This window comes from Anabrus simplex, chromosome 8 (assembly GCF_040414725.1).
Source record: "Anabrus simplex isolate iqAnaSimp1 chromosome 8, ASM4041472v1, whole genome shotgun sequence".
Lineage (NCBI taxonomy): Eukaryota > Metazoa > Arthropoda > Insecta > Orthoptera > Tettigoniidae > Anabrus > Anabrus simplex.
Genome location: NC_090272.1, coordinates 247,560,801 through 247,575,388, shown reverse-complemented (window position 1 = coordinate 247,575,388; position 14,588 = coordinate 247,560,801). Strand labels below are relative to the sequence as shown.

The 14,588-nt window shown below is 39.2% G+C and overlaps 1 protein-coding gene across 2 annotated transcripts in view; it reads right to left on the bottom strand.

Moving 5' to 3' along the window:
- Positions 1-14,588, bottom strand: part of LOC136879065 (UV-stimulated scaffold protein A) — a 334,211-nt gene that overhangs the window by 16,741 nt on the left and 302,882 nt on the right. For both annotated transcript variants that reach the window (XM_067152813.2, XM_067152815.2), the window contains one exon: positions 10,534-10,686. In XM_067152813.2, coding sequence (XP_067008914.2) covers positions 10,587-10,686 — 100 coding nt within the window. In that variant the 3' untranslated portion in view covers positions 10,534-10,586. The remainder of the gene's footprint in view (positions 1-10,533; positions 10,687-14,588) is intronic.

Sequence of the window (14,588 nt, the reverse complement as noted above, 5' to 3'; positions counted from 1 at the left end):
CAACAGAAGTAAAAGCCCATAAGGCCTGTAGTCTTTTCTTAACGCTGGATGCTCTATAGACAGAAAATTCGAACCAAGAATTACGTTACAAGTCAAATTAGGCGTTACTAAACACCTGACCTTCCAGGTAAATCTCCCAATCCTCAACTTAACCTTCACTGAACCTAAAATTTTCAAAAACTGAGAGTTAGCAGTGACGCATTTGACATTCGAAGATTCCAGTTCCGGCAATTTACATGGAGATTTCATTTTATAGTACCATGTCAAATTAATTAGGCACACCACACTTCCGGTATCAAGTAAAGCGTTTACCGGTTCATTATTGATTTCTACGGGAGTACAAGTACCTTGGGAGGAAACATGAACAGAAATCTTGTTACATTGATGTGGGCAAATAAATTTTTCAGACGTCCAAGGATTTTCAACGCTAGGCCTGTTACATTCTAACTTGTTGCCCTCTAGTCATTGATTACTACTCTGAACTGACAAAGGACAGTTTTTCTTGACATGTTGTTTGGATCCACAGGAATAGCAACCACCAGAATGACGTTTAACAACTGGACAAGTGTTCCTCAAATGACCCCTAGATCCACAGTTAAAACATTTCCATCCCTATCAACTGAAGAGACAGGATTATCAGGTCTAACAGGAGGAGGAAGGTTGACAGGTCTGGTAGAGTCACCATGTTTGACATCCTCAGCGAATGAGCATGCCTCTTCCAGTTCTCAGAAATTTGTGGGACATCGGGTTAAAGAGAGGTAGGAACGATACGAGGGTGATATGCCTTTTAAAATCCTAGCCACCATCTCACTTTCCTGAACAGAGATCATAAATACTTTGCAGTAAAATCTCAAGTCCAAAACATAAGACAACAAATTTTCATGTAAAAACTGAGTTCTGACACAGTGTTGGGGAATTAAGCTCTGGAGAGCAAGAGATGGAATGAACTTCCCTAGTACCAGCTCATGGAAAGCATTGATGGATAGGTTCCGTGATATAGCTTCCGAGATCTCTCTTTTCAAAATCCCTTCACAGTAAGGGAAAAGAGCACAACAAATACCTAAATCGTCCACAGAATAAACGTTAGCTGACTCCGTCAGCTCGACAAGAAATCTTAAAAACCTGATGCTTTCCTCAATAGAGTTAACCGAAAAATTATTTACTCCTTTAAAAATCGCCTTCAAACAATTAGGAGATGACGCAGAATTAACTCGAGTTAGCAAGTTTTCCAGAACAGAAGTTGTGATACCACAGTTACTTCATTTGGATACGAACCGGTTTCGCGATTTGGAATCGTCCGTTTGCGTAGGTTTGTTCATCCGATGGCTTACCACGACGGTGTTTTCTCTGGTTTCGGAACTCATAGCCCAGAATTTTTCATTATATTTTGGAAATTGACATTGTCTTTGAGCTAGCCTGGATCTCACACGACCCTACCTGGACGCGGGAAGAAGCGTTGAGAAATTGGGGCCCAGCGTGGTTGCAAAGAATAGAAAGACACCGCGGGACCTAAAATAAATGTTCGGTGCGTAAGAAACTGGCTTAACAGTGAGGCAAGAAAAAGAGAAAGATGTCGTGGGACTCAGAAATAAGTGTTGAGAGCAATAAGAATTTTGGCCCGATAGTGCGGCAAAAGAAGAAAACGCCCAATGTGATTGCTAAAAAGAAAAACACAGCAGAGGACTTGAAATATCCAGTGCAAAGGAAAGGATACGTGGATGCCTGACAATGGCAGGAGAAGAGACAAGAGAACAGAGTGAAGAAAGAGTTAGCGAGAGAAGAGAATTAACAAGCAACAAACAGAACAAGATGTTAATTTTTGAAGGTAGCAATTTAGAAATTTAGGTAGGATATTAGTCTAAGATTCCTCCCGATGGTATCACCACCTTGACGAAGGCAAAATACATTTTGCCGGGTGTTTTGGAGGCTTGCGTGTTCAAATGATCCTTAGAGCTATGCCGGCGGGAGCATAGGCTCCTAGTAGGGCCACCCAAGCCGGACAGGTCTAAGGTGATGATCCAGACTAAGAGTGATACCCTGGTCCTCCAGGTTGGGGGTTGGTACGTGGGGCTAACAACTCCACTACCACAAAACTACATATTGTTCAGAAACCAAATCAAGAAAACCGGACGGTCCCAAACTTACGACGACTAAAGCGCGCTAAATGGCAACGATACGGATATATTGGAACATGGAATGTGAGAAGTATCTTTCAGGCCGGGGCTAGTAGAAAATTGGAGGAGGAATTACTTAAATATTAGATAGATGTGGCAGCATTACAGGAGATAAGATGGAAGACAATCGAGGTGACAGATCTACAGCACTACATTTTGTTCAATAGTGGGGAGGAAGAAAATAGAATAGGAACAGGGTTTATGGTCAAGAAATCGGTCAGTCATAATGTGATTGAATATGAAGCAATAAGCCCCAGACTATGCCGGTTAAGATTGAGAGGGAGATTTGCCAACATATCACTAATTAGTGTCCATGCACCAACAGAGGATGCCGATGAGGAAGAGAAAGAACATTTCTTTGGAAAAATGGAGCAAGTATATGACAAGTTGCCCAAGTATGATGTTAAAGTTGTCCTAGGGGATTATAATGCCAAAGTAGGCAAAGAGAAAGAAAACCACCCAGTGGCAGGATATCATAGTAAACACCAAGAATCAAATGAAAACGGGTGGAAATTGATTGACTTTGCCTTTAGCAAGGAGCTGGTGATTAAGAGCACATGTTTTCCCCATAAGGAGATCCATAAAGAGACATGGATATCACCGGATGGTCTGACAAAGAACCAGATAGACCATGTGCTGATAGATGCGCGACATGCCTCCAATATAATGGATGTGAGAAGTATGCGTGGTGCAGACAGTGATTCAGATCACATACTGGTGAGGATCAAGTTCCGAGAAAGACTGGCAATTAAACCCAGGGACAGAGCTGAGCAGAGCAAGATCTATAATGTAGAACTGTTAAGGGATGAGAAGAAGGAGGAAGAGTATAGAGACCGGCTGCAAAGAAAGCTACAGATGGGCAGAAACGGAGATGTGGACATTAACACAATGTGGGAGGAAACCAAGATAGCAATAAATACAACGGCGCAGGAAGTACTTGGAGAGAGATGGAAACAGAGTAGAAATAAATGGTATGACGAGGAAGTGGGTAAGGTTCTGGAAGAGAGAAATCTTGCCCGACAAAGAATGCTACAGAGACCCACTCGAAATAATATTGCAGTTTTTAAAGAGAAACGGAGAATAGCAAAGACATTGATAAGGAACAAGAAAAGAATAGAAGAAAAGGAGAGAGTGGATGAAATGCAGAAGAATTTTGAAAACAAACAAGGCAGAAAATTCTTCCATGGGGTTGGACAAGTAAAGAAGGGATATCAACCCAGAGTGAATATGCTTAAGGATGAGACTGATAGACTCATTGTTGGGAAAGAACGAATTCTGGAAAAATGGGCAAAACATTTCGAAACACTACTTTCTGTCAGACCAATAAATGAAGAAAAAGAAGGATCAGACCGTATGGAAACTTCAGAGAGAGATGAAGAGGGTGAATATGGAGATGAGTGTGAGGAGGAAGAGATGGATGAGGAGAATGGAGATGAGGATGAAGACGATATGGGATCACCATCGATTGAAGAAATAAGAGATATTATAAAACAATTGAAGAGCAGTAAAGCCCCAGGGAATGACCTCATAACAGCAGAAATGGTAAAACATGGAGGAGAAGTGTTGGTGAAGAAAATACACGAGATAATTAAAAAGGTATGGGAAACAGGTACAATGCCGGAGGACTGGACACTAGCAAATATATGTCCTATACATAAGAAGGGGTCACGCATGCAATGCAAGAATTATCGAGGTATATCCTTACTGAGTATAGTATACAAAATCCTCTCTACAGCCATAACAAAGAGAGTTAGTAGTAGAGCGGAAAGAATTATAGGGGAGTACCAAGCTGGTTTCAGACCTGGAAGATCGACGATGGACCATATTTTCACCATGAGAATGACTCTGGAAAAGACATATGAATACAACGTTCGACTAGGGCATCTTTTTATAGATTTTAAACAAGCCTATGACAAAGTTAAGAGATCGACATTGTGGAAAACAATGCAGGAGTTTAAATTCCCACAGAAGTTAATAAAATTGACTAAGATGACCCTGGAGAACAGCAGAAGTCAGGTAAAAGTGCAGGGAAGTCTGTCAAGATCTTTCAGAACCGAAGAAGGCCTAAGGCAGGGAGACCCCTTATCACCAGTGTTATTTAATCTAGTGTTGGAGAAAGCTGTAAGATCAGTAACTACTAATCCGGGTGGTAATATTTACAATAGACTGATCCAAATTTTGGCTTATGCAGATGATGTGGTGATATCTGCTAGAAGTAACGAGGCACTTACAACTGCCTTGAGGGAGCTGAAAGATGCGGCTGGGTCCTTGGGCTTGGAGATAAGTGATTCTAAATCTAAATATATGGTAACAGAGAGAAATGGAAGGAACACTGAAAATCTCCAAGTGGATGGTTACACCTTTGAAGCAGTAGATAGCTTCACATATCTTGGCTCAGTAATAACATCAGAAAATAAAGTTGAAACAGATATTGTAAATCAAATTAAGGCTGCCAACAGATCCTACAGGGCACTGAATCCCCTTCTGAGAAGTAAAAACTTAAGCAGGAAATTAAAACTGACTCTCTACAAAACAATAATTAGACCAGTGCTTATGTATGGGAGTGAGGCATGGGTATTGACTGAGGCCACAGAGAGGAGATTAAATGTGTGGGAAAGGAAAGTACTGAGGAAGATATTCGGACCGGTGAAGGAGGGAAATTTATGGAGAATCAGAACAAATGAAGAAATAAGATTATTGTATAAGGAGCCGGACTTGGTGACATCAATCAAAATGAGACGAATTGGATGGCTGGGGCATGTACAACGGATGGAGGAGGGAAGACTTCCAAGGAAAGCACTGACAGGACACCCTGGGGGCAGGAGAAGGAGAGGTCGGCCCCGGATGAGATGGCTGGAGGATGTGGAGACTGATCTGAGGACCGTTGGAGTCAGGAGGTGGCGTAGGCGTGCTGAAGACCGGGATGACTGGAGAGTTGTGGTCAAGGAGGCCAAGGTCCTTAAAGGACCGTAGAGCCATGGAGTAAGTAAGTAAGTAAGTAAGTAAATTAGTCTAAGATTTGATATTGATTATGAGAAGCTCATGGTATTCAAGTTTGTTTTAAAAAATATGTATATAAAAAAATGTTAAATATGAGATTGGGAGCTAGATAAAATTAGAATCACGTTTCTTGAGTCAAACATTTCTGAGTTTTCAAACAAAAATGGGACAAGGTCGTTTGTGAAACCTAGTCTAGGTAGCTAAGGCCAACTTCCAGAAAACGTACGTATATTTACGAAGTATAGTTATAAGAATATTGTAGAGAGAGCTATTGCACATAGAGCAATTTTATAAAAATTAGAGCACTGATAGGCCCATAGAGAATATTTTTAAAAAAATATCAACAGGACGACATTGAATCACATGAAAACGCAATTTGAAGAATATCAGAGAGAACAAGAACGGAAGAAGCGATAAAGAGCAACAGAGAAGAGATGCAAAAGATGAGGGAAGAGCAAGGAGGATTATTTGAGAGATTGAAACAGATGATGGAAGAAATGAATAGAAAGTGAGATGAGAAATAACAGGAGATGATGAAAGAGATCAGAAAGCGCAATGAAGAAGCAAGAAAGGAAAGGCAGGAAGAGATGAGGAAACAGGAAGAGAAGCAGAAGGAACTGACAGAATAAATTAACAGGAAGCATGAAGAGATGAAGGAGGAGATGAAGAGAAGTCAACAAGAACAGAGAGAAGAAATGAATATGAGGCATGAAGAGATGAAGGAAGAGATTGGAAAAATAGGATCTGAAGTGGTCAAAATCAAGAGCAATATGGATGAATGGAAAGAAGAAATGAGTGGGATAATGCAGAAGAAAAAGAAATAGATTCAGGAAGAAGTAAATAAGATCAGAGGAGAGTTGTCAGAGAGTAGGAACTACCTCCAACATTTGAAAATGAACAACGTTAACCGAGAGCATGGTAAGGTTAAATGTTGATTCACAAGAAAAATGGAAACAATGTGAGGAGAAGATCGATAAGGTAAATGATGGAATTCAGATGGTGAATAGAGATATAGAAGTAAAGTTCATAGTAGCTAAGGATCAAATCAGTGACAAGCTAAGCATAATGGAGGAAGAGATAAAGCGTTATAAAGAAGAGGCTAGCCAGAGAATGGATAAAACAGAGAAAGGGATCCAGCAGATTCAAAAACAAATGCAAGAAATCTATGAGGAAACTCAGGCGACAAAAACAGCTATGTCATGCTGCAGTGAGAGACAGAAAGCTATAGAGCTGCAAATAAACGATAGAGAAGTTACGCCTACGGTGATAACACAGTCTAACCACAGTAATGGGGAGATAAACATAGAAAATTGTAATAGTGGGAGTCCTGCTGTTATTAATATCATTAAAAACGTATGATGACAGGCTGAAACACTTTAATAATACAGCCAGCATCTCACCCAAACGATTCCTCAGGGAGATGGAGGATTACTTCAAAGACAATAACATTCCCAAAGAGAAAAAGCTAAAGGTCATGGAGATGCATCTAGATTCGAATCCAAGTCTATGGTTCCAGGCATTCAAGTACACATTCCATGAATACAGTGATTTTAAAACAGCTTTCTTATGAAGATTCTGCAACTCAGAGGTGCAACAAAACCTTGGGTTAGAGCTCTATTCAAGAAAGTATGCATCAACTGGACAAACCAACTACAGCGATTATTTTGCATATCATTTTCATCATTTCTACGATCTCGATTCACCACCCAGTGAGTTAGAGGCCATCAAAACCATACAGAGACAGTTCCCACCAGAAGTCCAAAAATTGCTAGCTGCTGCAAATGTAGAGACTGCAGTGAAGATGGAGGGCACTCTTAGGCAGATAGATATGACTACTGTGCCGCACACCAGTAGGATAATTAGAAATGTAAATGGTGAGGAAACTATCAATATGGTAATTCAAGAAGACGTAGGCAGAGACATGTCTGATGAACGAAGGAAAACAAGTAGGAAAAGAGAATGGAATAGTCGAGAGGACAGAAGGAAAGAAGAAGAAAAATGTAATTGTGGGAGGAATTCCTATAGTCATGAAGGATATACAGGAAATAGAAAATATAGACCTTACACACAATATAGGAACCAGTTCAGAGAAGGAAGAGGAAGGTATAATGCTGGAAGAAGAATGGAATATGGAAGAAGGAATAGTTGAGATAATCAAGATAGAGAATGTTATAATCAGAGATACATCCAAGAATTAAAAGAAGCCAGAAATGGTAAAGATAAGTGGGAGAGAGTGATCCGAGATAAGGACGTCAATGAAGATGTAAAGGGGGCTGAAAGTCTTGAGCTACAGATGTACAAACGTAGGAAACAAGAAGAGCAAAGACTCAAACCAAATGCTAAGGATTTTGAATGCAGAAGGGAAGAAGATAGGATTATAAATATAAAAAAACACCAATTTCCGCATAGATGGGGAGATAGAAAATGTCGAAGATGCAGGGGACAACAAAATTCTAAGTTATTTAATTGCACAAATTGATTCGTGGGAGATAGATTAAGAGGAATTAATAAAAGATGTATCAGTGAATCCCAGGCAGAATAAATATAATTTACCCATTATAGTAGCAAGGATTGGTAGTATCAGGGTACACTGTCTCATAGATTCAGGTGCCAGTATTACTGTAATATCAAAGGAGCTTTTCAAGAGATAGATGACAAGGAAAGATTGTTGACGATACCTGTATCAAAGGTTAAAATACATGGAATAATACCAGATAAAACGGTGGAATGCAAAATTCAAACATATTTGGAGATCAGTATCGGGAAGATGAATTTTGAACACCCATTCATCGTTATGAATAAAATTAAGTATAACATTATATTGGGGATAGATTTTATGATGGTGACAGGTATGGTAAAGCAAGAAGTAAGATTCCCTATATCTGGTGAGGATGCAGACCATATCCAAGAAAGGATCGAAATAAATGAAAATATCTATATAGCTGATGGCATGGAAGTAAAAGAGGAAGAAGTAGATGCTCGAATGAAAGAAAATCATGAATATGAGATGGGAGAAGAAGAGATGAACATGATACAAGAAAGAGTACTGAATAGCATCGAGAAGGTTATGGCTACTGAAGAAGAAAGTGAGATACCGAATATAGGAGAGGCTGTTGCCAATGCTAAAATATTGCCAGTGGAAAAGTCAAGATTAAATGTGATTTTACAGAAATATTCTGAAGTATTTAGAAATAAACCCGAACAGATTCTAAATTTCAGATACAAAAATTGTTGGTAAATGACTAGACACCATACAGGGGTAAATTATATGGCATACCAGAGAAGCATTTTCCGGAAGTCAAGAAATTGATAAAGGAGATGGAAGACAATGATATAATAGTTAAAACTTCCACTCCATATTTAAATCCCTCGGTCATTGTGATGAAAAGCAACGGGAAACTTAGAATATGAAATTAATACCCGAATACAACCAAGTACCGAAAATCAATGACATTATTAGGAAATTCAAAGGCATAAAATACTTTACTACCACGGATTTCACCTCATCATATAATCCTGGAAGAAAAATCGAGATTACTGACTGGATTTATGTTTGATAAGCAAACATATGCCTATTGTAGACTTCCGTTCGGGCTAAAGAATAGTTGTGCAGTCCTAATAAGAGCTTTGGACAGGAATCTAATGCCAGAAGTAAAGGAATTCCTGGTCTATTACATGGATGACCTGGTTTTAGCAACCAAAACATTTCAAGACCATTGCGATAAACTGACGAAGTTACTAGAAAACCTGAAGGAAACTGGGTTTAAGATAAACTTGGGGAATGGAAAATTCTAAATTCCCATGAAGGGAATTAGGTATTTTTCACCAATAGAGCATGTCAAAAATGTCAAAAACATATCAGATGTAAGGCTTTTCAGGCGTTTGCTCTATTAACCAGCGTTTCGTCTTAGGTCTGTTCCGTTGACTTCCTTTCTATTTTTACAAATTTTATGTCGTTCTTAAGTGTAATAGTGGCTTATACTCTTTGTTAACTTTTTCGCACATGCTGTATAATTATGGTGCTTCTTCTCTTTTAATGTAAAAATATTGTTGTTAGATCCCTTTGGTATTGTCCATAAGATATGCTATTTCTAGTCATTCCATAATGTGTTTCCCCAGATGTACATATTATGTCTTGTTAACAGGGTTATAATTAGGTCTACTCAGTCTGATCATTATCCTTTTAAATTCTTTTTCTATTGCCAACATAATTTAGAGAACAACATAATTTAGAGAATTCTTGTTACAATCTCAAAATCTACTTTCCCTTGTGGAGTTCCATATAAACTTTCCAATTCTTGCTTACGCACCTAAATGTTGTAATTACTGTTATATTATGTTTCATATTTATCAAAGGTGTTCTTGATTGTAAAAATCTTTCCTTCTGGTGGTCTTGTAATACATCTTGTGATTTTTAAAAAAAACGCAAGGAGAGGGAAAAGAATGCAGGATTAAAGGGAATGGCGAGGGTGAGAGAGGGTAAAAAACGAGGCTGCTGTGTCTATTTCCGTATTAATAAAATCCCGCACACACAGGGCGTACACAAAGTTCCATGTCAATGGTAGAGTTCGCCGAAGCACTAGTCCTTTTGCACAAGATCCTGACCAAGTCTGAAGAATTTGTTTAACAAGCGACATGAAGTGCCCAGAATGGGCAAAGTTCAAAAAAATATGTATGCTAAGGCCTGAAGGGCTACAGAGTGAAGAAAATCGAAAGTATTAAGATATCATAAATTTCAAGTCTGCTCACCCTGCACAAAGATGATATGATGTGACATAGAATAGAATGTTTAAAATCACCATGGGCCAGTCGTGCGAAAGAGTTCCTGCTCCCACTGCATTACACGCACAATGAACACCTCACCGCCGATGGAAAGGCGGTGGCAAGTTATATAGCGGAGCAAAGTGTAGTCTGGAATATACGAGAAACAGGTGACGTAATCAAGAGCCAGCGAGGAAAGCGAGACAGCACGCAGACGCTGGTGAGCAGATGGAGCACAGCAAGTCCAGTAGGAATGTTTATGGCAGCACGACGGCGAAGTATGCAGAAGGTAAGATGAACATAGTAGCCATGATTTAGGGAGCACGTAACAGCGGCCATGGCCTTAATTAAGGTACAGCCCCAGCATTTGCCTGGTGTGAAAATGGGAAACCACAGAAAACCATCTTCAGGGCTGCCGACAGTGGGGTTCGAACCCACTATCTTCTGGATGCAAGTTCATAGCTGCACGATCCTAACCACATGGCCAACTCGCCCGCTGGTTTTATTTCTCCATGTTACAAGATCAAACTAATTCAATAAATGTGAACTACTGGAAATTAATTTTTCTTGGCTACAAATATTAAATGGATTTACTTACACTCATACAGGTCTTCTGCTTCTTTTCTCCATAACATTCAACTATCAGACTCATCAAGAATTATAGACATAATTAAACTGGTCTCCAAATTTATCTCTGAAGCGCTTGTGATCTGCCCTGTCCAATGCTTCCGCCACTCTCTTCATCGCTGACCTGTACACAAGAGGATAAAAATCTGTAGTATTATATTGAAAATCACATTTAAATTATTTAAAACAATTGAATATAACCATTATGTCCTTTTAATCCTTTAATGCTGAAATGGCTTAGCTGTGTTGATACTGCTATGCGGCTGAAAGCAACGGGAAACTACAGTAATAATTAACAGCTGAGGACATGCAGCTCTCTTTGTATGAATGATGTACTGATGATGGCTTCCTTCCTGGTAAAATATTCCAGAGGTAAACTAGTCCCCCATTCGGATCTCCGGGTGGGGACTTCACAAGAGGAGGCGATCATCAGGAAAATGGATACTAACATTTTGCGAGTCGAAGCATGGGATGTTAGAAGTTTGAATGAATCATCATGGTAGGTTAGAGAATCTGAAAAGGGAGATGTATAGACTAAAGTTAGATGTAGCTGGTATAAATGAAACACATTTACAGGAAGAACAGGATTTTTGATCAGGGGACTACAGATTTATCAACACAAAATCAAACAGGGGAAATGCAGGAGTTGGTTTAATAATGAATAAGAAAATAGGGCAGCGGGTAAGCTACTTCAATCAGCATAGTGAAATAATTATTGCCGTCAAGAATAATTGACGCACTCATAGGTTTTACAAATTATTTACATTATAACAGTCAGGGGAGAAAGGGTATACTATACAGTAAATTTACATTATCCAATTGAACAGTTGAGAATTTACAGTTTATATACATATTTACAAGAGAGCCGCTTGGTGAGCAAGGATATAACAATGTCTAGCACCAAGTGCGTCCCGTTGTTTTAATCGTTGGAAGACAATTGCAGCATCGACATATCAGAAATATGCAGAGTGGTTTAATCTTATTTTATAATCACAGGGGGCAGGGAAAATATTCCATAGCCAAATGAGGTTCTATAGGCATCAAACTGCAAGTTATCTGGTTTAAGTCCCAGGTTCAGTACGGTGAACTTGGTCAGCGTGGACGGAGAATCGTTGGGTGTCAGTGAGTAAACGGTGCATTTGAATGGCAACAATGATGGCAGTTATTTGTAGGTAATTGTATTATTGGGAATATGTTGCTGGTTGAATCTTTCGCTTTTTACTTTAGTTAACTCCTTGTAGCTTGAAATGTTATGTGAAAACATCGGTGTGAGATGCCAGTGAGACTTAAAATGATATTTTACGTAAAGGAAAGTATGAAGGACCACGGGACGAAGTTACTGTTTTTGTTGCTGGTCTGGTGAAATAGAAAGGAGTTGCTTATGCTATGAACTGCAGTGGAGAGATTAGAATGTATAACTACAGAGTCAGAGCGTTGTAAGTGGGATGAGGCATCTTCTCATTCTGTCTGCAACGAGAAGCCGTAATGGCACGCCATGTTCGTGCCGGTGTGCGCTGGATTCTAGCATGTTGTTGGAAGTTGTGTTGTATGAAGTGGAAGTTATCTGTAATCGAGATGTTATTAGTATTAATTGGTGTGTAGGAAAAGATCATGGTAAGTAATGAAGAGTAAATGTTATGGTACATACCTGATGTGTCGCTGAGAGGCTATTTGTTGGTGAGTGTTGGGTGACTATGAAGGAGGCTCAGTCGGTAATACGCACGTGTGGTTGGCAATGGCGGCAGGAGGGGGGGGGAGCTTTGGGAGGTAGGAACATGGGCGGAGTTCATGCACAGAGGTGAGCTAACAGAATGGAGGAAGGTAGAGTGGAGGGGTGAGCTTGTAATGTGTTGGGCGTGTTGATTGATAAGGTGTTGGTTTGTAAAAAGAGGTGGGGGGGGTATGTACGGACTTGAAAATTACGTGGATAGTATTGATGTCTTTTTATTAATGCCGGTTGAATGTTATTTGCTTGTGTTGGGTGTTGTTGTGTTTTAGATGGTCAAGTGGTTTTTATTTCTCGTATTGTATCGATGGGGTTGTGGTGGAGGGGGAAGTGCTTAGGTGGGAGGAGGTATGGGCTTGCTGTCATTGTGTGTGGGGGAATGGGTGGGAATGGGAGAGGTGGGGGGAGAGGGGTAACTGTCGACGTGCTGAGTGAGTTAGTTAATGTGGTATTAAAGAGTTTAGAAAAGTTGTTGCCTTGAAAATTTATTTTTTGTAGTAAGGTGGGAATTTGTTCATAAAGGGGTTTTTTTATATCTATTATCTCGTTGAGGTTTTTGTCTTTATTGAAGTGCTGGTCTAGAAAGATGTATAGGTTCTCAAACTTAGTCATTAGTTTGCCTTTCTCAACTCTTTTTAGGATTTTTAAGTCTTGTTCTATTGTGGTGAAGTGGTGGCCAGTGTCCCTCATGTGGGTGCTCATTGCAGAAAATTTATTATGTTTTTGGGCATTGTAGTGTTCTAAATAACGGGTTTGGAAGCTTCGGCCAGTTTCTCCGATGTACGAGAAATTGCATTGTGAACAGGTGAGTCTGTAAATACCTGAGCCCGCGTAGTGATTTTTTCTTGGGTTGACAAGAGTTCCGGTTACAAAATACGTTCTGGTTCGTGTTCTGCATTTTGAAAGCAATGTTGACTTTGTGCTTTTTTAGGGGGTTGGCTATCTGGTGGATGACTGGATTAGTGTATGTGAAAGTTGCGTATTTGGGTTTATTAGGTTTTATTGGGGAAAGCTGTGTTGTTAATTTTAGTTTTACTTGGTTGATGATCTTGTCGATCATGTTGGTGTTGAAGCCGTTGAACTTGGCAATTTCTTTTATGTAATCAAGTTCTTTTTTTTAGATTGTTATGTGAAAGGGGAATATTTAAAGCTCTGTATATTAAACTGTAGTAAGAGGCTTGTTTATGAGAGTTGGGGTGTAAAGAATTATTGTTTATTGTTAGTGCGGTGAAGGAGGGTTTTCTGTGTATCTGAAACTCAAAAGCGTTGTCCATTCGTGTGATGTTAATGTCTAAAAAGTTAATAGAGCTGTTGTTCTCATCTTACTTTGTGAATTTTATATTGTTGTCTAAAGTGTTTAGGAATGTGAGGATGTTGTCGCTGCTATTGCACTGTTTATCGATGATGACTAATGTGTCGTCAACATAGCGGAGCCAAAGATGAATACCATTAATGGAATTAATTATTTTACTGTGTTCTAAGTTGTCCATGTAGATGTTCGCTAGAATTCCAGAAATAGGGTCTCCCATAACTAAGCCCTTTTGGTGGTATATCTTGTTGTTGAACGTGAAGTAATTATTGTTCAATACAAAGGTTAATACTTTAATAAACTCTTCAATTTCTATTTTGCTTAGTTCACTGTGTTTGGAGAGGTTGTTTCGTATGATGCTGATGGTTTCAAGAACAGGGATGTTCGGATACATGTTAGTGATGTCAAAGGAACATAGAATGTGGTTTGGTAGCAGTGTAAATTTATTTAAGGTTTGACATAGGTCAATTGAGTTCTTAATGGGGTTTTTGTTGTTGAATTTGTAGTGTTTTTTGATAAAGTAATGTACAAATCTTGAAGTTTTGTATGTTGGACTGCCTCTACTGTTCATAATTGGTCAGATGGGGATGTCTTTTTTGTGGGTTTTGGGTAAGGACTTGGCTGTGGGTAAAGTTGGATTCATGTTGACTAGTTTAAAGATTTCTTGGTCATTTAGGAGGAAAGTTGAATTTTTGAGAAGGGTTTTGAAATTGCGTTGTACTTTTGGTATAGGATCCTTGTTGATAATGGTGTAGGTTGTGTTGGAAAAGAATTCTTCAGTTTTTTTGATGTAGTCCTGTTTGTTCATGAGTACAGTTGTGTTACCTTTGTCAGCTTTTGTTACTATAACGTTATTGGTGTTTATTTTGGTCTTTAAAGCATGGATTTGTTTTGAAAGGGTAGTGTTTTTGCTGGTTTTTAACTCATTAACTAGGGAGGGCAGTTTCTTTTTTATTTTGTGTCTGACGTCATTTTGTTTTTCTGTGGTGAT